We start from the raw sequence: 22,717 nt of genomic DNA on the forward strand, positions 1-22,717 counted from the left end.
TGCAATATTATTTTTTCCTTCTTCATGGGCAGCGATAATTTGAATCATCTTTTCATTGTAGGCAAGAATGAAAAGTGTAGAATTTCAAATGGCAGTAGAAAGTGTTGTGTTTCCTACAGGGCTCACCACCTAGAGAGGGAAGGAAGGAGAGGGTCTATGTATTCTAAAGAGGATTATTTTCTCTGGGTTGGAGGCATGCAGCACTGATAGGTTTACCGGGCACATCTTAGTGGGTGAATGCAAAATACTTGGTCCCCGCAATGAACACCAACGTCTCTGGCAGCAAAGTGCGTCAGTGGTGAAGCAGATCACAACCAGGGGATCTGTGTGCTCGTGCATGTATGTGTGTGTGTGTGTGTGTGCTCTAATCCCTACTCCAACAGACTATGTTCCAAATCAAGATGGGATCCCCAAAACTAAGCTACCTACAGCATCTTTTAATATGGCACCAAGAAAAATAAAGGATATTCATAAACAAAAACATCTCCTTCCATAATAGGTAAAATTAAAAAAACAACTATCTATCCATCTGCTGTAACTCATTTCTGGAAAACAAGTGGAAAGTTTATTCACTCGAGGCTGAGAGGAATATAACTCTCAGCTGTAACTTTCTGTACTTAAGGTTTTCTAACGTCCACATTAAGTGCTAATGGTTGACGTGTTACTAACACCAAAAACAGACATCAGCTTTATTTTCATGCCCAACATCCCTTGTTTCTAAAGCTCCTAAATAGACTTGACCTGATGAACAAACACGTATCATCAATCTTACATAAGGAAGGGGTTCCTTAGGGGTAATAGGTTTTTTTCACTCATGGATTTGAATATTAAGTGTAATACATCCACCCTAAAGAATCCTCCAAAGTGGAAGAAACAATTTGGCCTAGAGAGAACTCTACCCACCCTGATACAGAGCTCAACTTGGGCCAAATGTCCTGAGAAGCTGGTGATGGTATTAAATACTGAAAGAAAAAGTCCAAAAAGTCCAATGAAAGATTTGCTTTTCTGATTCCCATTCTTAGCTCTTGCCCCTGTCCCCTCGCCACGCTATTGCTCCAGGGCCCAGAGTTATCTCTTATAAACTAAGCACTCTGTGCTGGTTTTAGAGGTCGTGCTCCTGTCCATGGGTTCCTGCAATTGGATGTCAGCAAATCCAACTGAGCCTCCTGTTGTTCCAGATTTCAATTACTGATCAAGTTCTTTGGAACTGCTTTCTTTTGAAACATCATTTTTGGGGGAGGGGTGGGAGTGACAGAGCATGTGTCTTATTTTGGACACAGTTTTGCCAACATTTTAATGGAAGGCAGAATTTGAATGAGAACTATCACTGCTGAATAATAAAAGATAGGAGACTAGCTTTTTTTTTTTTTTTAACCTTGGCTTCAAACACTAGGTACCAGGGGCAGTCTACAGATATGATTCATGGTTGTGCTCCCTGGAGGAGCTCACAGATACTAGATACCATAAGTATTCTCATCTAACATCTTTAGTAGCCAGTAAATCTGCATTAACTAAGTTAGGGTTCGCTCTAAACAATATTTATCAGTTTTAGTTACTGCTCAGGAATGTCGAGAGTATAGCGACTAGTACGCTACAGGTACAGTCATAAAGACAGTACTTTGATAGTCAAGTTTGTAACTTCACTATGCGATAAATACTGTAGGATGGCAGGCATCTACTGTATGGAAAAGCTGGTTGTACTGATGGTAAAGTCAAAGTAAACACACTGCCCCTTTCATCTAAAGTCTAGATTCCACTGCAGTGCTGTCTAGAGTGTGTGTTTCAAAAGAACCTTTAAACATTTCTCAGCCAGAGGAAGGATTTCACAATTGTTTTGGTTGCCCAGGGCACTGGAGGGGGCATGAAGAGGGAGACCAGGATGTAGATTGTAGTGTAAGCATCACGGTTCGTGTGACAAGAAGACTTAAGAGAAATATCAGGGGAAGGGGATGGATGGCGGAGAAGATACAAGAGGAGGTTTTACCCTCTTCTCTGACAATGAGAACTGAAAATCTTCTTTAGAAGAGGACTTTGGAAAATAAATACTCTGCCAGTAGGATCTAAGTTCTTCCACTGGTCGGTATTTCCACCTCATAGGCACACTTAGTGTGATTGCTTCCTTTCATTACAGTAGGATTATAGATGCCATGTTCAACAGCATCAGTGTCCCTAGCATCCTCCTGGGACCTAAAACTCAATGAATATGTGTCAACGTCTGACAGTCCCAACAATCTCTGGGCATAGCTACTGGCCTTCTGTAACTGAAAGCTATCTGTAAACCCAGCAAACAGAGTCTGAAACAAAGTCCCTTTGAACAAAGAGGGGCACTGCATGTCCAGATGGGGGCTGCTCACCCTTGTTGGGGTGTTTTCTGCCCCAGTCACAGAAGCCGTCTCTGTAAGGGTCCCGACTGCGTCTGTTGTAAAGTCTACTTTAAAGACCCAAGTCCCGGCTTTCCATCCTGATTCTATAGGATACTCTTCCTCTTTTCTGCGACATTTATTCTGAAGTATTGTGACCAAACAGCAAGGTCTGGAAATGTGAGATTCCAACATACGGCTGCTGGCTGCCTGTCTGCACTCTGCCGACTCAGAAGACTACAGTTTTCCAGTTCTTAACGTTTTACGTTGCCCAACGAACCCAACATTGTAACTAATGATGATGAAACAGAGGAGTCTCACTGTATTGAGAAGTATTAACCTAAGGACTTAATTAAAAAAAAAAGATAGAACCTGTCAGAAAACAGTATCTACTGAACAAATAAGGAAGAACGGTTTTGAAGACACTCTTAAAACAGGCGTGCCTTCAGGATATTGCTGTGATATATTCAGATTTTTTTGGATTTGCTTCTACAAACTACATCTTTCATACAGAGGGAGACTATTAGGCCATCTGAATATTAGTTTGCCTCTGTTCAAACAGAAGGATCCTAATGGAATAAGAATGAGAATTTAAGCCTAATGAACCCCCTTCCTTCCCCCCCCTCCCCACCATGTAGCAGGGCTGGGGGTGGGCAAGTGAGGAGGGGGGGTAAGGTGCACACTGGTTAGCCCCAGTGCCCGTCCAGGGTTCACCAAGTCAGGACAGAACGCCTGTCGTTTTGGCATGCAGGGGCCAGCTTGCTCAGGAAATTGTGGCGCGGATAAAACAAAGCGCATAAAGAAACTCTCCATCCAGGAAGCGGGGTCTAACAATTGACTCATTAACAAGATCCAGGGAAGGACAGGAAAGGCGGGGGAAGCCAATAGCTGATGATTATACAGTTCCAGACAGATGAAGCCCTTGAGCTCGCCCCCAGACAATCCTGGTAGTGTGGATTTGACAAAGTAGCACATTTAAGAGGGAACTCTCTCTTGCTATCAATGGGAATCAGACGCACCCGTATCTGAGGGCCAAATGCAGTCCCTGGAACTTGACTTTATCAGAAGACACAAGACAGAGGACAAGGCAGCTACACCCACAGAGAATTAATTAAGAAAAAGCGACACCCAGTGAATGTAATCAGCGGTCTGAACACTCATGTCCCAATCAGCCACCACTGCTGTCTCCCCTGCTATTCCTTCTACATTAGTTACACTAAGGCGCTCTGAGAGCTGCTACTTCAGTAGAGATTTATTTGCTATTTGGCTTTCCTGCCATCGCCTATTTCTCATACTGCATCATGCAAAATATACCCTCCAAGATTGAAAGCCCTGATGCCAGTTTAAGTTTCTGAGTGGTTGAAATATTTTGGGATAGAATTCAATCATGGGTAATTTACTTGTTTAGCTTTTTCTCTAAACATTTCATTCATATCATGCGGGAGGGATGTTCAAATGAGCCCGACTTCAGAATTGCCAAAGTCCACACCCAAATTTGTCTCGACAGGCTGATTTCTGTTCTCTCTCCTTTAAGGCCTGTCCCCTTGCCCATACCGTAAAAGCCCTCGCTAATCATCACAGTGTGGCTTGCAAACACAAAATACTGGTTTAATACAACCTCTCCAGGATTACTGTTTGTTTCCTATATCTGTGTTACCTCCACCTGCCCCACCCAAGACTCGCTTCCAAAACATGCTGAAGTTCTCTTTCCAAATCAATGAAAACAATCATGTAATTTTTATATTGTTTTCACTCCTACTGGGCTCAGGTCTCATTATTTTTGTGTTTCAAAGGCTTACCAGAGACATCATTTCTCAACATCAGGTTCGTGGTTAAGTCCTTTAGCAAAGATTCTGACTTTTTCTTGAATCTGTGCTTTGTATGAATCCCTCCGAAGCAGCGCTGAGACCAGAGTAACTGGTCAGTTGTCACTTGGGACTCGGGCTTTGCTCTAGCCCCAACGATCCAACAGCAGCTTTATTGCTGAAGGAAAAGAGGAAATTCTGCCTCCTGGGCATAAACACGTGAATTCTCTATGTCCAGGACCAAATGGGTAAGAAGGGCAGATTTTTACCAACATTTCCTCCAGAATGAAAGTCTCATCTTTAACACGTGTGGGCTGTGGTATTCACACTGCAGGGTCTCCGTGTGAATAAGTCTAGATGGTCATCGGGTCTGATTTTACGGATCTTACTTACGCCACACTCCCTTGGCAACGGGCGAGAGTGTGACTGGAGTAAGCGCCACCAAGTCAGAGCCCCTTTCCCCGCTCCTCGTGACCCCATCTATCAACAGTTGTGGTCACCGAATTAGCACCCATACACCCTCACGGGAATCTAAAAGCGGATGATGCCGTAAGAAATGAAACATCGAAATGGAAAAAAAAATGGCTTGTTAGGAAGAGGTTGGTTTTTTCTGACTCAGAAACTAGCAGGCAGGCGGAGTTTGGAAAAATAATGAGAAAATGTAGAATTATTAAATGACAACATGAGAGCGCGGATTTTAGTGCCCAGAAAAGCTGATGAGGCACAGAAGCGCGGCCACCCGTGTTTCCGGCCCACCGGAGGCCGCTAGTGTTCAACCAGTTTGGTTTTTAAATGGCCTTCTAAGATATCCCTGTCAACCGTGATTCGCTACTTCAAAATTAAAAACAAACAATTACCTGACTGTTGATCAAAACATATGGAATGGAGGAAAAGAAAACAGACAGACATACCACGTTCACACACAAAACCACACAAGTCTGTCGGGGCCATCAGGGAGGGTGGAATACTATAACAACACAGGGCATATTGTTATACTATCCCACCCACCTTAATGAGGAACCCTTGGGCGTGGCCACTCCATAGCCTTTCGAATCCAGATTTCCTCCCACTTTCATTGTGTCACACGGCTTTCGCTGCTCAATGTACTCGTTCATAGTGGACTCCAGGAGGAAGGCGAATTTGCCCTTGGACTTGCGGACACGGGCTACTCCCTCAGCTGTGGTCCTGGTGAACACCGACGGCTCTGCCGATCGCATGTAGGTCCACATCTTTTCATACACTGCTATTTTTGATCTCTGGAGGAAATTAAAATAAAATTAAATACAGGAAAGAAGGGAACAACAGGTTAATATCGAACGAACCCAGACAGGGAGAAAGCCTTTGTAAGTCTCCTTTTTTCCCCTTATCCTGTAACTCCAACCTCGCCCTCCTGGCATCTTTCTCTCCAGCGAGGAAACTGCCTGTTACAACTACTTTAGGAAATCACTGACGTGGCAGACATTTAGAAGCCATACCTAAAGAGGCTGGGCCCGCCTCTCATAAACACTTACCCTCCTCAAGCGCTTAAAGAACAATGTACTATTATTTTTATTTTCAACTGTAGAATGCTACAGAGAGAATTGAATATTTAAAATCATGTTTCCTATCACATTCAAGGTAAACCTGAAAAGGGCCGCATTAGCCTTGAGGTCAGCTCTGTAAAATTCCTTTTAATCCTGCGCTTGCGTTGTAGCAGATGAGGAGTGTTATGATATTGTGTCAGTTTTGTCTTTTCTCATGCTTCCGAGTCGTAAACGTGAAGCACTCGAAGTCGAATAGGAAGAGCGGTCCGGACCAAGTCAGTAGGGGAGGAGCGACAGGAAGACAGGGCACAGGGGTGGGTGGTTCACAAACCAAACGTCCACAGCACAGGGGTCAACGCCTAGGTCCATCAAACAGTTTCGGACTTTTTCTAACAAAATCTCCAAGTTGTACGTACGTGAAACCTAAAAGGGAAGTGATTCCTTCTCTTTCTGTAGGTACCAACTTCAGAGTAGGAAACGTCATGGAGATGAAAAATACAGCGTAGGGAACATGGTGAGTAACAGTCTAATAACGTTGTTAGGTGACGAATGTCGAGTCTACTTGTCACGATGAGCACTGAGTAACGTATGGAATTGTTGGACCAATATATTGTACGCCAAAAACAAAAATGACATTATATAATGTGTCAATGATACTTCCAAAAATAAAAATAAAAAAAATTTTTTTCAAGAAAAAAGTCAGAAAAGCTGAAAAATAAAGAAAGTGATTCCTGGTTTCCTAGTCTATATTTTGGAGAATTCATCTTTCTAATACCCTGACTTCAGCCAAGAAATTTATTTTTGTCCATTTGGGCTCCACGTACATTTCTCTCACTACGTGCTTTACCTACATCTCTGTGCTGGTGTCTGCATTCATATTAGATCTTGTATCCGTACAGACATTTCCAATGTGAAAATGTTCCCAGATGAACTCACATGTCCCCAAGGGATATATTTAATGAGTCAGGAAAGCTTTCCTCCTGTTTGATGTTTGAGAATACAATGATACTCAGAGTTTTCTGGTACAAGTGTTTGTTCAATAACAAGGTGCTGAAATTTTGGTTCTGGATCCAAATAAAAATTAATGGAGATTTCATTCACACTTAAGTCTAAGCATGAGAGCAAATCCTGAGTACCACATATATGCATTTTACATCGACTTTCCTTTGTGTATCAGAATATAGACTCCAATAAATGACAGACTCTCGATTATCAACAAATATCCTGAAGAGCAAAGTTAAGAAGACACGTTTTTGGGGCAAAATCAAATGATTCAGGTTGACAGAGCAAGCCAGTGATAAAAGTTGGATTTAAAATTTTGGTTTCAGAAGATGGGAATCTAGTAATCAATATCCTACATAACAGTAAGAGGTTTGCATACTTGAACACTATAAAAACCTGTATTTTTTATAACCTGTATTATCCCATGGAGTGTGTTTATGTTATTAACACTTACAAACATGTCAGAGGCAAACAGCTTGTGGGGTGTGTGTGTATGTTACCTCTGGCTACAGAAAGCCGCACGCGAGGAAAGCGCACGCCAACCCTAAATGAAATTGCAAAGATTCTCTGTGGTTCCAGGACAGGGGAGGGTCCGAACTCAGAACCCTCAACCACGGGACCCACTAGGGAGGCCGTGTGGCCTGGCCCCTGTCATTACGTCTTCAATAACAGAGCTCTCTTCCACAGCACTAACTCTCCCATTTTTCAAGTTCTAATCTCTGAAAATTCTAAACTGTGTGGATCACCAGATACGGATGTCCTTAAGCATGTATTCTGATTATTTCTACTGAGATAAATGTTGGCCGACAACGTGCTTTTGGCGTATAATCACTCTGTAAAATACATCAATGATGTGAACTGTGAGGGTCACCCAGAAAGGTGCAGACGTTCACGTATATTTACACCTTATGTACCATACGACGTACCCTACGTTGAAGACAGAAGAAATAAAATCTGGGTACCATTTTCACTGAGAATTGCTCTGAAGTGTTTTAAGAACGTGAGAGTCCAGGCTAGTTACTTGGGCAATTTTCCAGTGTCTCGGCATCCTAAAGGGGTCAGAACCGCCAAAGAAAACTAACACAGCTGAGTGGAAAAAGACTATTTTCAGGCTTGTCAATGCCGAAGATAACTTAACTACAGAATGCAATAGAATAGTAAAACAAATGATTCCTTTTTAAAGGAATATAGTATCTTTAGGCCACTGATACTTCTTACAAGTCCACTTGTCTAATATTCATGTAAGGAAAATTAGTGCTTCATTTGTTTAAATATATTAAATGACATATACAATAAGTGCAAAGGAAGTTAATTCCATTCAAGTCTAGAAGAAAGAGGAATCCGTAATGCAGTTGTGCCAAACTTAGCAGGCCGTATGTAAAACAGAGACTGCAAAAACACAGCAGCCCGCTGGAAAATTAGATGAATAATGAAAGCAACTCCTGTTGGGGAAAAAAATTACACTGTCACTCTGTGAATGTTTAGAAATTCGGATTCAGATTTAAAGGCGCGTGGCACAGATAAGATCACATCCACACGGGGAAGGGGCTGTTGGGGGCCTTCATGAAGGAAAGACGGAAATAACATCCCCATACCTTATCTGTGACCGCAGGAGGTGGCTGCTAAGGACTGAGGGCAAGCAAACCTTTATAAATTTGATGAGACAGGCAAAAAGGGAATTTCTGCAGACCCAGCAAACTGATAAATACAGTGATATGGGATTTTAAGTCCCTAAAGCCTTCATCTGTAACATCTTCTTAAAGATTAGGTTTGGGGACAGAATATGCGGAAGGTAACAAGGAAAGATAATATAAAAATCATTCTTTGTTTGAGATTAGAAAAATAATCTCAGATTTATTTGTTTTTTCGTGAAACTCAATGAATAGGAGGCTAACTGACTTAAAGCACTATTTTACCAGTTAAAGTAATCCTTGGAGTTTTAAAAGTGTGCTGTCCTTTTCATCTCTCAAAATATTAAGGATTCTGCCATTCCTGGTTTAAAGAGAAGATATGTACACATGTCATGTGTTCTAGTTAGTATTTAGATTGTTGTTGGGTGAATTATTTCCCGCTTCTTGGGGCTCATGCAGCAAGGCTGATGTTCACAAGAATTGATAATCTTCTAAGCCCTGAGACAGTAATCCACCCCATTTATGCTTTCATGGCTTCCCTGAGGACTGCAACAGCCACCGTGGAAAGTCTGCACTGAAATAAAACATCATCGTGTGCAAATCAGGTCTCTGTCCCTAACGAGCAAGACTGTTGATAAGTGACAAATCTGAACTCTGTTAAAACGCCTGGATGTTTATGTGGAACGGGAAGCACACCAGGCCTCACAATGGGGCACACCCAAGGCAACAGGGGAATTCAGATGTCGCCCTCCCTCACTGGCCCGATTGTTTCTCCAGCTGATTACAACCTTAACATTTTCTGAAGTATAGGTCACTGCCCCAGGCAGTTCAGTGGAGTTGATGATGTTCCATCACCATGCTCCCATGAGAAAACGTTTTTGACAAGTACAAAAATACCCTTCACATTCTGTCTCCTCAACCTGTCAGACAAAATGGTTTATTTAAACCAGGTCATCAGCTGTGGGAGTGGAGGGAGAACACAGGGTAGGAAATGAATTCGATTCTTATCAGAGAACCCAAGTTTATGCATTCCTGAAAGCGTGTAGCCGGGGAATTACTTTCTTGTTCCATTAGGCTTCAGGCTGCTCTGCAACAATAAATACCTATACTTCTAAAAAAAAATCTCCCAGTTTTGAGGCTGAAGTGGGGCGGGAGAGAGCGGAAACGGGCGTGGTGACTGCACAGCCCGTGTGACAGTCTGTAAATCCGGGAACCAGCTTCCTTTAGTCCTATATGTCTTATCAACATATTCTCTTATCTACCTCACCAGCTTTCAGAATTTGGGACACTTTTAAAAAATTCTATAAAGATTAGAAATAAACATTTTCAGTGTGCTGGATGCCAGAGAACTTTACAGGGGGTTATATTTGAAATTTTTTTTCCAGGGAATCAACACGACATTTCTTTCTCCCTTTGTCACGTAAGGCAGGATGATGAACTTGCAAATATGCACCTGATTTCCATGAAAATCAGTCACCATTTTTCAGTAAAATGCAAGTGACAGCACAAACTTGTATGGTATTTTGAGGCATCCACATAATGGTTTCTGGGCAGAGTTACTGAGTTTTACCTACTAACTTTTGGCGGCAGTAGTTACAAAAGAGATTTCCAGCAAGGGACTTAAGATAAAATGTGTTAGAGCAGTATGTTTCTTTGAGTAAACCTTAAAGACTGGTATGTATTCAGTAAATTTAAAAAAATGGGCTTCGTGGAGTTTATCCACAGAATGCTGTTAATAAGATCTATTGTTATGACTATTATTTATAGTTTTAGAAAATTATGCAAATACTTTATCATTAACATGCATTTTTCATTATGTCTATTAGCAATGCTCGAAATTGTTGATGAAGACATTGTTCACTGCCTGCTTTTTTTTTTTAAAACACTGCCCAATGATGCATTTGGCAGAATTTTTGTGTGGTTAGTCCTTAATTTAGTATTATGTAAACATCTGTAGTAATATAAGGATAACAAAATCAGATCTTAAAAAAAAAAAAGAGAGATAAATCTCGTACTGCACCCCAAGTACATGAAAGTTAAGACTGGCTTAAGGAATAGGACATTTTGTTGTTTTAAATTTTTAAGCTGATTGGGAAAATGAGAAGCATATACAAATAAAATGACGATGCAAATTTCCAAGTACTGTAAGCATGAACTTTCTTTAAAGGGCTATCATTATTTTTACAGAAAACCTTAGAAAATAGGGAAATCTACCTTGAAATTGAAATTAAACATAAGATATCCTCATTATTGCTCAGGTAAACACTTGAGAAAATGTCACTCCAACTGCCTCTTAATGATTTGGTTCTAAAGTCACAAAATGAATCCTCATCTCTGACCAGACATTACCAAGTACATATCTCTGGATTTTAGTAGAAGCAGAGTAAAAGAGTTTCACCGATCAAAAATTCATCCTCACAATGGAACACACAACTAAAAAAACAGAAACAACCCCCCCCCCCATACCTGCCAAACAAAAGGGGTCACATCCATGTGTAAGTTTCTATCAGTCTGAACAATTTTATCTGCAAAGCAGAGAAATCAGCACATACAGAGTCCTACAAAGAAGTCCGGAACATAACAGTTCTCTTACCCTTGTCTTGTGAGGAAGCAAATATACCACTTTGAAATGCATTGTTACAGAATAGATCATAGACTATATATACCTCATAGAAGGTACTATAACCTGCAGTTAAGTTTCAAAGGCAGCACGATACATACATTCTTTAAAAAAAAAAACAAATAAAAAAATCTTACGTTCATTTTTATGCTCTTAACCCCAAAAAGCACACATATATTCAATCTTCCCAGATGCAGAATCACTATAGCATTATCAACATTGGAATCCTCTGGATAAGCTACATTGTAAACTTGTTTTAATTACCTTTTTGTTGTCACTTTTCCTTCGGTCTTTCTTGCAATGTGAATAAATCAGTTAGCTTTTGCAAATTAAAGTGGTTACAAAATCCAAATAGAAGCATTAGCGTTAAACATAGCAGTGACTGTTCTATGTGTAAAACCTCTAAAAGTAGGGCCCATAAAACGATGGTTGGCAAAAATGGCCTTAACGTCAAAATTAGGAACATTTCATGGTTAGTTTTCCCCTTAACTTACTCTGAAGAACTCTTTAGTTGACCCTGAATCCAATGTTCCATAGGCAATTTCCGTCTGTTTGGCCAGGTCTTCCGCACTTTCTATGGGGGAGACCATCCGCTCCACCGTCAGGAACGCAGCGAGGTTGGCGGTGTAGGAGGATATAATGATGAGTGTAAAGAACCACCAGACGCCTCCAACAATCCGGCCTGAGAGGGACCTGAACATGGAGAAGATAATGCACATTTTCCTTTCTCTAACCGATACAGAGGAAAAAGAAATACCGTCAATTCACAATGTATATTTAAAACAACTGCAAATATCATTTTATTTTCTGTCTGCTCAAGAATAGTGCTAGCCTTCTGTATAATCTGATGCCCTTGATGGTATATTGGATCTATAAATTCCACTGACAATAGGGAAACGTTTCCTAATGTTTACTGTTTAGTTGGCAAAAATGTGGGACTTACTGCTTTTCCTTTAGATATAGAAAAGGAATACGTACTTAAATTCATGGATACTGCCTTTCTTTACATTTCAGCATCTCTGGAACTAGGATGCAGCCTATGGGCCATGAGATAAAACACAGTCGTGTGGTTTGATGGACAGCATTATTTCTCTCTCCACGGTACCTAAGATAGCAGTGCACCTTAACAGTGGGACAGGTCTTAGATTTGACCCAAGCGGATCGAGGCCCTTATGAGAAAGCCTGTGATTACTGTCAGTCCAAGCCCTGCCAGGGTGGGTGGGGCACGTGCCAAAGTGGCGCCTGCCATTGTCTGGACCACTGATGACTCAGTCGAGGGCTGTTTTGTTAGTTTGATATTTCATTTCTGATCACTTCACTTCTGAACATTTCTGATCTGAGTGGAGGATGGGCTATGTCCTAACACATCTTTACATATTGGTGTAAAAATGTACCTTCTGCCACTGCCGACATGAGACGGAGCGTGTGACTTGTCAAGGGGCAGCACAATGGCATTAAAACCTGAAGCTAACCTTCCAGAAAACCAGTTCTCTCCTCATTCTTTCTCTGGTATCAGAGATGTGTGGGTGATGTGGATGCAGAGGAAGAGTGAGGAGGGAATGAATAAAAAATCCAGGTCATTTTCATAATTGGTATCACTCACTGAGACCATCGAACTATTTAAAATTCCTGGGACAAATTGTTTTCAAACACCTTTTTAATGTAAGAAACACATTTCCATATTTTCCATGACATTTCTAGCTTTAAAATGCTTCTTTCTTAAACATTATTATATTAGTAGCACTTGTTGGTTTTAAGTTAGCATTTGCTTAATCCTGGTTTTCAAAACCGTTACTTGATTGACTTTGCTTTCTTTTCATTTCATTAATTCAGAGTTATGGACTCAGATTCCTGTGTTATTGGAATTAAAACACATTTGTAGTTTTCCTGGGTCTTAAGGAATACAAACTGCATTGTGGTTGAAATGTCTCTTTTTGAGAAAGCATACATTTATTTAAAACAATCTGTACATTTGCGATGGTGATAGAAGTCACTACTTAAATTCAATTCTTAGCTTCTCCTACTTTCCGTTATTTTTTCTACAGAAGAAATTTGGTATTTTTCTCATAACGGGAGGTTGGCTGCATTTTTGGCAAACATAACTGAAAATGCCTTAGTGGCATCCAGAGGAAGTGAGCCATGACTCCCGAGATACTGAAAAACGTCTCTATTAAACTAACACAGCACACTGCTGAACTCTGCCCACGGCTTAGTTTATGTGTCATATAGAACGGTTTATACCTGCTCTGCACTATACTGACTCAGATTTTAGGTAACTCTATGGCAGAAATCTCCTGTAAATCAAGTTCAAGATCAATTAAAAAACAACAAGAACAAACAACAGCAATAGTAACAAAACCATTTGATTCCGGAAAGGAGATAAAAAGGAAATGAATTCCCATTCTTCCAGTTGAGATTTTCGTCTCCATCTGTCTCACCACTGGAGGAAATCTTAACACTGCAGTGCTTTTGGAGCCTTCTGACGGGCGGCACACGTTACTTTCCCACTGACAAGGTTCATCTTCCCGAGGTGTCCACATTTGGTGCTACGCTGCGGAAACTGGCCATGAATGTACTTTGATTAATTTGGGAAACGCCAAGTTTTTTTTTTCCTGTGTTTCGAGTAGTGCTCTGCCTCCGGGAAAAGACCCTGGAAAGAGATGGTCCACCCAGCACAGGGAATTAGCGGGCAATCGGTGAGGCACTGAAGTTTTCAGACTAACCTGGGTGAAATGTCACATCCTTGCTGCATAAAGGCACCCAGGGAAAACCAGAGGCTGTTAAAGATGCCAAACTCATTGGGAGGCTGGTCGCTGGGTCCTTCTTTCCCGTCCTCTGGCTCCTCTGTATGCCACTCGTATGGACTGAACCTGCTAACTAGGAATAAGACCACGCTGACACCAATGTAGGCAAAGACTATGCACATCCAAATCTCATAGGCCAGAGGATCCAAGAAGGAAAACACTCCTGGTTTGGATTTCTGAGGCTTTTTGATCATGATAGATATGCCCAAACTCATGAAGGGCTTAGAGAAGTCAATGACCTCCTCTCGGACCAAAGTGATTGTCAGAGGGGCGATCGCAATCTCTGCTTTCTATAAGAGAAAAGACACATGAAAACACACAGGTTAATGCATTGCGTGAAGCGGCGAGCATTGGATAGATTCACTCAAAACCAACTAGTTAGCGCATCCACTCTACATGCTGAGGGGGGATACTAACCACCGAATAAGGACAGCGATACAGACAGGGATGGACCGGAGACCGCTTTCATAAGAGAGCACACCCTTTCACCTGCACAAAATACTCTTACTGGTGCTCGTAATTAGAGAAGAGACGGAGTGGGCATAAGTAACAATCACTTGGACTCAAAATGACTGCATTCGTCTTTAAGGATGTGGGCTGGGGCAGAGGGGGGCCCTAACTGCCACTCCATGTGGCGGAATTTCTGAATTTCTTGGCCAGAATTGCTATGTTGCTGCCTTTTCTGTTTCCCTTGGAATGGTACCACAGACTCATTACTTGGCTATGCCTTCATATTACGAATTGCAAATTTCAAACAGTCCTTTTTCTATCCCTTTCCAGTTGTGACAAACCTATGGCAACTCTGTTTGTAGGACAGAAGAAGCCCGTTGTTTGGTGACATTTTCCAATCCAGTGCACACACAAAAATCTGGAAATTGGCATTTATTTCTCCCTATTTACATACTATCATTTTTTTATACTTCCAATTTCTAATACGGCTTTTGGAAAACAGTGGATTCAATTCTCAGATAGGATGATCGTTAAGACATCAGCTTCCATTTTTGTTCTGTGACTTTGAGCGATTTTCCTGAGCCCTTTTTCCATATCTCTACAATGAGGACACTTTCCTGTTTGCCTCATTGCATTGTTGTGATAATCCATTAAAAAAATTAGTAAGATACTAGTGACCACTTATTGAGGGATTAGGTATCTGACACCGAACAAATATTTTAAAGGGCCTCTCACTGAACACTCATGAAAATCCTGCTTATCGCTGTTTCTAGACGATGGAAAGCAGACTCAGGTGAGTGCTACACATCATGAGAGTTCTGTGACTGGGGCTTGAGTTTCTTTCATAAATCATGCCATTGTTAACACGGATGAAATGAAGCGTCCTGAAAAAACCGTAAACTGTTTTCTACAGGTGGAAAAAAAAGGTTATTTGATTGTTCGTTTGGAAAGGGAAATATGTGGCACGAAAGTGGAATCTGGGATGTGTGTCAAGCATTTGTGCTCTCCCACGGAGGCTGCCTCGCCCCTGTACGCCCTCGGGTCGCTGGCTCACACGGTGGCCAGCAGCCCGACGCAGGGCATCTGGGGGGCTGGCGTGGGCAGTGCTCTCCAGCCGTGCTGCTGCCCCCTGGGTAAGTGGTGAGCCTTCACCAGAGGTGCCTTCTAGGAAAGGAACTCAGCTTACACCATAAACGCCCACATGTACAGAAGTCAGACTCACTACTGGGAGGTGTTTATTTCTGCCATTTTACTATTTGTATCATCTTCATAATACAAGTGATACATAAGGTAGCCATAGGAAAATTAGGATATAAATGGAATCCCCAAGTTAAGGAAAAGTTAGCTCAACTCTCTTCACCTAATTTTTTCTTATTATATGTCCTGCTAGACATGGTTTGATGAACAATATCTTTCTGACATTACAATGGGCTTATATAAAACACGATGTTCTTTTGAAGCAGTTTTTTAATGTTTAATTTTGAGAGACCAAGCAAGAGCGAGCATGAGCAGGGGAGGGGCAGAGAGAGCGGAGACACAGAATCTGAAGCAGGTTTCATGCTCCGAGTGGTCAGCACAGAGCCCGAAGCAGGGCTTGAACCCATGAACTGCAAGATCATGACCTGAGCCAAAGGCAGACCTTAATTGAGCCACACAGGCACCCATAAAACACTACTTTATAATTCCTTTACTCAGAAGGAAATGATGAATTCCTTTTCATTTTATCACATATATTAAAATTAGTTAATGATTAGTATTTTATCAGGTGAAAATAACAAAATTTACTCAATCTACTTATTATTTTAAGAGATGTTTATATTGTTTCCAGGTTTATACAGCTTAAAGCTTTGATGATGTGAATATCTTTGAAGACAAACCCTAGCACGTAACTTAATTATTTAAGATGATTTCTAGAAGTGGGGTTGCTGGTCTAAATGGTACCAATCTGTGTAATGGGCACAATACGTTTTGTGCAACTTTCCTCCAGGAAGACCAGGCAGGTTTCTCCTATCCCCGACACTGTGTGACAGCATCGGCAGCTATGGGTGGTGACAGCCCATGTGTGTCCTTATTCTCATTTATCTTTGCCAATTTGCTCCATAGGAAATTAGATCTCTTTGCATTAATTTGAGTTTATTTTTATAAAACAAATAGATACGTTACCTTTTTAAATGTCATAACTTGTTGTAATTGGCACCTGTTTTCCACATGGTACATTCATTTTTTACTGACTAATTTGTTAGTACTTTTAAACATATTCAAAATGTTCATTTTTATTTTCCAAGTATGTTGTAAATATTCTCTGTATTCAGCATTTGTTTTGTTTACATAACTTTATTCATGGTACTTTATTGCAATATATATATTAAATTTTGTTGTAGCCACATATAAAAGTAGCTTTTTTGGGTTTTCGGCCTTTGGTTTCCTGCTTAGAAAAATTCTTGTCATATCAGGGGATCCTGAAAGGCTCGGTCAGTTGAGTGTCTGACTCTCCATTTCGGCTCATGTCATGATCTCACAGTTCCTGGGTTTGAGCCCTGCGTTGGGAACTGTGTGGACAGCATGGATCCTGCTTGGGAGTCTTGTTAGCTCTCTCTCTCTGCCCCTCCCCTACTCACACTTGCTCTCTTTCTCTCAAAATAAACATTTTGAGGATAGTTCTTCTTATATTGCATGATCAATTTCAATTATATGTATTTTTTTCTTGTGCCCACAATTCCTCTAAGCTGTTTTTGGGGAGAATACATGATAACATCCTACAAAACTGATACTTTCCCAGGTAGCTGTCCTGGCACTGATCTGAAACACCACCTTTGCCCTCCTAACTTGTTCTGCATAGCGTTCTTCTGAAATTTTTCACTTATCCAAGGGACCATGAGTGAGTTAACTCTACAAAGGGAAAGCGACATGGATGGAAACACGGGAGGCTCCTGCGTGTGAAACTAGATGCGAGGGAGGGCAGACACTGGAGGGAGGTGGTGACGCGGGGCTCGATGAGGACACCTGACGTCTGAAAGTTGTGTTCTGAAGAGGAGAGGGAACAGAGGAGATGGATCTGGGCTTTGTCTGCTAACCCTGCAGACGTTCCGTGACCTCTCGGCGGCTCCCAGAATGAGGTATGGAAAGTATCTCCTGCAAGCACGTGATGCCTGGGCTCCCAGGGGCCTCTAGAGTGATGCTCGCCAACCGGCATTTCACCGCACAGCACAGGTAATGCTGGTGCCAGCGGCCACGGAACGTGCTGGAGAAATACTCCCGCGGATTCCAGTCCATGCGCACTGACTACGCGGCCCCGCAGAAGGGCCGCAGAAGACCGCGGGACGGACTGGCTGCGCGCACAGGTGCCGCAGGCGGAGAGCACCTGCCCGGGGACGGGAGGGCTGTGCTCGGGGGCCACCGCCTGGTGGTGCGCTGAGGCCACACCTGAGCGCTTCCCAGGACACTTACTCCTAACAATTCCAGGGACAAAGTGTGCAAAGATCCTAACAACACCACAACAACGGGTTCCAAGTGAATCCTTTTGCTGTCTAATGGGCTTTGGTGGACGGCACGGAATGGGTGGAGTTTCGCCCCGGGCCCCGGAACCTGGACACCTGTTGTGTGTGCTCGCAGTAAGAAAGTCAAAGAACTGCAAAGAAAGTGCAGGCTTTACAGACACCAGGATGCAAAGTACGGAATCTGCAGAAAGTGAATGAGACACATGGAAGATTCCTTTTGGGAAGAGGTCAAGTGGCAGAGAAGAGCGAATTTAAACGCTGGCGGATTGACTGATGAGTGAACACAATGAGAACTGATACCCATTACGTAATCTTCCCTTTCTCTTTGACACCTGCTTGACTTTGGGACTTCCTGTTACTGCAGTGTGTAACAAACACAACTTTTTGTTAACTATGCTACTCTCTCAATATCACTTGTTTTCATTGCTTGAACCTATGGTCAGAGTCCTTGCAAACGGGTCAGCTTGGGCTGCCCAATGGGTAGGGACTCTGTGGAAGAGACTCTGTGGAAGAGGTAAGTAACAAACGCTCCAGAAAGTAACCTAGGCTCCCTAGGCCATCCATGACTAATTGGAGATCCTATAGGATTTTTTGAGATGAAATATGCAATAGTGTTTCCTGAAGGAAATGAACTGTCGTTCTAACAGCTTGAATAATGTTTACATTTAAAATCTAGTTACTGTATCAAAAGTTAAAAATATTACCAAACGTTTAAAATATTGCCCAGGAACATATGGTTTAGGAATCCTTTTTCTTTGGAGCTTAAAGCTCACTCTCAAACTGTTGATGAGTCTGGTGGTAAAATACTTCTTGATTCTTTAACGCTGCCAATTTGTTTTTCTTTATTTAGAAAATAAAGAATTTCACTAGTCACCAGTTCTTATAAATGGATATAAAACGAACTGATTGCTCTTTAATGCCGAACAATTTCCTCTTCTGGGGGGACAGCTGTAGCCCCGGACTGGCGGGAGAGCGTTGGTCACTGCAAGGTCTGACGTGGGTTGCAGAATTATGAAACTATTGGCTCGCAGTTCTGGCTTGGGCAGGGGTTCCTCTACAGACTTCAGTTCTGTCCTCAGTCGCTCTATCTTTATTCTTGTCTCGGGGAGGATGGCTCTCATGTAGTTATTTCCGAGGGGTCTCGTGAGGGTGAGTCAGTGTGCTCTGAAGGAGAAGTCTATGAAATATGAATTGGCTTAGAGGAAATTTCTGAACACAGTTCAGGCGGATACAGCTTGCTATGAGCGCTCGGGCTAGTTTCTGGACTTCGGAAGTATCATGCGTCACCAGCCCTTACTAACTGCTGGTTTCATTTCAGTCCTGTGCAGTGATAGCTGAAGAAACTGATCTTGTTCCAATTAAGGCAGGAATGTCTACACAGAATTGCCCTTGGCAGTATGTGTGGGCCCTCATTATCTGGTGAACTTCCAGGGAAGGGCTCTACCAGGTTTCATGTGAGGCTCACTATGGAATACACTCTAGTTTTGTGTTTTGCGACATCGAAAAAAATGATGCCAACTGCATAACGTTCAAATTGACTATGTTTAGGGGCGCTTGGGTGGCTCAGTTGGTTGAGCCTCCGGCTTCAGCTCAGGTCAGATCTCACGTTTGTGGGTTCGAGCCCCGCATCAGGCTCTGTGCTGACAGCTAGCTCAGAGCCTGGAGCCTGCTTCAGATTCTGTGTCTCCCTTTCTCTCTGACCCTCCCCTGCTCGCAATGTCTCTCTGTCTCTCAAAACCAAACCAAACCAAACCAAAAAATACCCCATATACATTTACTATGTTCAGCAGAACTGAGTATTTTACAGATGCTAAAGTAATATAATGACTACTTCACCAAATTACATAAAAGATATTTACCAGGAAGTACAAGCAACAGGGATACGGATAACTAGTTACATAAAGTCTTACTTTATGCTGTGGAAGGCAATCTTTCCCTTCGGTTACTGAGTAACATGAATAAAGATTTGTTGCGCGGTTCTTAAAACAACATGGCTATGATGGCGCAACATCAAGCGGAAGAGAGTAATCATCACAGGTACTAAGTCACTCCTTTTTTTTTTCTTAAATGGGACATCATATTCTAAATTTTTACTCTTCTCGATTTTGAAGTTCTGAGGTATTAGCTTCTCGGGAATGGCACCATGATGAACTAGAGAAACATCTGAATGTCCTATATGCCTCTCTGAATGTTAAATGCAAATTTAAAAACAGTAGGTTTAGAAATAGATATGTGCTCTGGGGGAAAAGAGTTTCAGGCTTACGTAATAAATTCTTCAGGAAGTTGACGTGCTTACCCCATAAACAAGTTCTCCTACCATCCCATTCCAGATTTTTGTGTCTGCGTCCCTCGCTCCATATTTTCCATCAGGGACAATGGCAATTTTATACTTGATACCAATATGTTTTGCAATCTCAGATGCCAAATCTACACAGTATCCTTCGTACTTGTCATTTCCTTCAAACATTTCGTGATTTTTCTTGTACATAACATATGGGGATTCCTATAATGAGAGAAGTAGAACTGTAAAGGGGGAAATTATAAAACATTCCAAAGTCTTAAACTTTTCAACGGTAGAATTTGACAAAAAGATTATATTTAATATTAGTACACACACTGATTTTGTGTGGCGAGAAATCAGTAATAAAAGATGAATAGAGAAATATGCTTAGAAATATATTCGGTGGCTTTATATTGGATACTGAAAGTGAAATCTTTAAAACAGTTTACTACCGAGTGACTGTTACATACCTAGACCTGTGACTGTAACGGGAAAAAAACATTAATGATTATCTAGAGAGGCATAAGTTATTATCTTTGGCATTGAAATTAGTATTCAAAAATATCTCATGAAGTTCAAGGCCATTTAATAGTTACTCAAGCTCACAGGTCTCCATATTGTGCATCTTTAGGCCACGTTCAACTGTGACCTCCTTTGGGAAAAGAACTAGAGGATTTTTCTTTGCTCTCTAGCATTTCACTGGATGCCTCTCTCACAGCAGGCACTAGTGAGGTCAATGAAGAAATGAATTAAGAGCTTAAAAGCCTTGTATACTTATTTGCATTAAATCACCTTTCCTTAAATTGTCCAATAATTTTGCTTTAATTAGGATTTAATTAGGGTCATGTGGTTCATGAAGTTTTATTCTATTCTAAAATATGTCTCCAATGAAAACTAATAATTCCCCACACCCAGTTATGACAATCACGCCCTTCAAGTGATATTCCCATTTAATTTTTGAAGCAAGTAAGAAAATACGATGAAAAATTGCTGTGAAAATCCTTATAATATGAACAAGTTTACTGGTGGCTAATAAGTAGACTGTTTTCAGTTAACACACACACACACACACACACACACACACACACACACACGCCTAGCCCAAATGATTTAAAGGCCATGAACTAGAGAGACAAGTTAGCAAATAAACACCTGGTTTTATGAACGGAGCCTAAAGCCACCAACAGATAGGTCTGGTGAACATGAAATATGCAGAAAACCGCTGGTCACACCTCAGGTATTTTAGTCAAAGGCAGACAAGGAGTGACCGCTTTTGGCCACAGTGTCATTGAGATCATGGATTTATATGGCACTGTACTGTAACATTCATAAAGTAGTTTGCACGCGACTCTTTTCTTCTCCCGCAGCTCATGTGTTCACTAGGGAAGCTGAACTTGCTCCTGGAACTCTGTGTTAGATGGTGTTTTACTCTTCATAGCATGGCAGTCTCTACTACTTCGGATTTTCAGGACTTTGTAAATGTGGAAACGACTTTTAAAAACTTAAAAATGTAAATGACATGATCTACAATTTTCTCATAGAGATGCCCTTCATAACTTTACTGTGGGCAGTGACTGTCTAGGCGCGGTCCTTGAATAATCCTGCCTTAGGTTGACATAGTCAAGGGGCCCAGAAATCTCTCACTTCTTTGAAAGTGATGAATATTTTAACACTAGACTTGGGTGAAGAAAGTTGCTCTACCTATAAAATTAAGGCAACTAATTGTCTCTTCTTTAGATGGATGAAGATGATTTGGTAGCTTGCAGAAAACATTTTCCAAATATAATTTGATTACTAAATTATAAATGTGGTTATGAAAATTGGTGAGTTGTTGCAAAGCAGTGTGAATTTCTAGGAGCGTTTAGAAAATATCAGTAGCTAAAATGAGCTAATACTTTCTTTTTTTGGGGGGTGGGACAGCTAATTAAAATGTGGAAGAACATGTAGAGAAAAGCAAGAATGACACATTTGTAAAATGCAGCTGAAATGGCTTTGGAGTTATCACTTATAACTTTTCGTATAACACACTTAAGAGTTTTTAAAAGTTGTACCGCTATGGCTCCATGTGGCACTAAGGTTGAAGGTCAATTCTAAAGCACCTGCAATACTCGAATACTTAAGTGTTTCAGCCCTCATATACATATATGACCGTATCACTTTGAGTGCACGGTTCTCTAGCCAGTAATCCTGCCTGTTTTGCTAAATTCCCTGTACATTATATAGTGAGCAGGCTGCTTCAGTAAAAGCTGTGCTTCTATTATGTACGCATTTATTAAGCACCTACAGTGTGCCAGGTAGTTTGCTGGGAACTAGGGGTGCCAAAATAAGTAAAATATGCCTCTTGTCCTCTTGTGATTAATTAAGACTGTAACTCTTTGTAAAAACGTTAAGGGAGTATGAGTGGTGGAGGACAATTATAAAACACAGTGATGAGACTTATTTAGTACACGGAAGAAATAATGCCAAGTTCATGAACTGCGCCTTTCACATTGATATTTTGGGGTGGGCACTTCCCATTTTGCAGGGAGAAGGTTTAAGGTTCAGAGAGGGTAAGCAAATCATTCCATTTCACAGAACTAGTAGAAGTGAGGTCTGAATCTCTATTTTGAAATATCTGGAAATTGTTGAAGCTCTTATTGTATCTGTCAAGATAGATGTGTGCAGGGGCACCTGGGTGGCTCAGTCGGTTAAGTGTCCGGCTTCGGCTCAGGTTGTGATCTCACAGTTTGTGGGTTCGAGCCCCA

General features: G+C 41.4%; 1 protein-coding gene across 7 annotated transcripts in view; it reads right to left on the reverse strand.

The window, feature by feature from the left end:
- The window catches only part of GRIA4 (glutamate ionotropic receptor AMPA type subunit 4), a 552,500-nt gene that overhangs the window by 32,931 nt on the left and 496,852 nt on the right, over positions 1–22,717 (reverse strand). For all 7 annotated transcript variants that reach the window (XM_029956122.1, XM_029956117.1, XM_029956119.1 and 4 more), the window contains 4 exons: positions 19,989–20,195; positions 13,665–14,035; positions 11,436–11,634; positions 5,174–5,421 (listed from right to left, as the gene is read on the reverse strand). In XM_029956122.1, the coding sequence (XP_029811982.1) occupies positions 5,174–5,421; positions 11,436–11,634; positions 13,665–14,035; positions 19,989–20,195 (1,025 nt within the window). The remainder of the gene's footprint in view (positions 1–5,173; positions 5,422–11,435; positions 11,635–13,664; positions 14,036–19,988; positions 20,196–22,717) is intronic.

The sequence above is a fragment of the Suricata suricatta genome, chromosome 11 (assembly GCF_006229205.1).
Source record: "Suricata suricatta isolate VVHF042 chromosome 11, meerkat_22Aug2017_6uvM2_HiC, whole genome shotgun sequence".
Classification (NCBI taxonomy): domain Eukaryota; kingdom Metazoa; phylum Chordata; class Mammalia; order Carnivora; family Herpestidae; genus Suricata; species Suricata suricatta.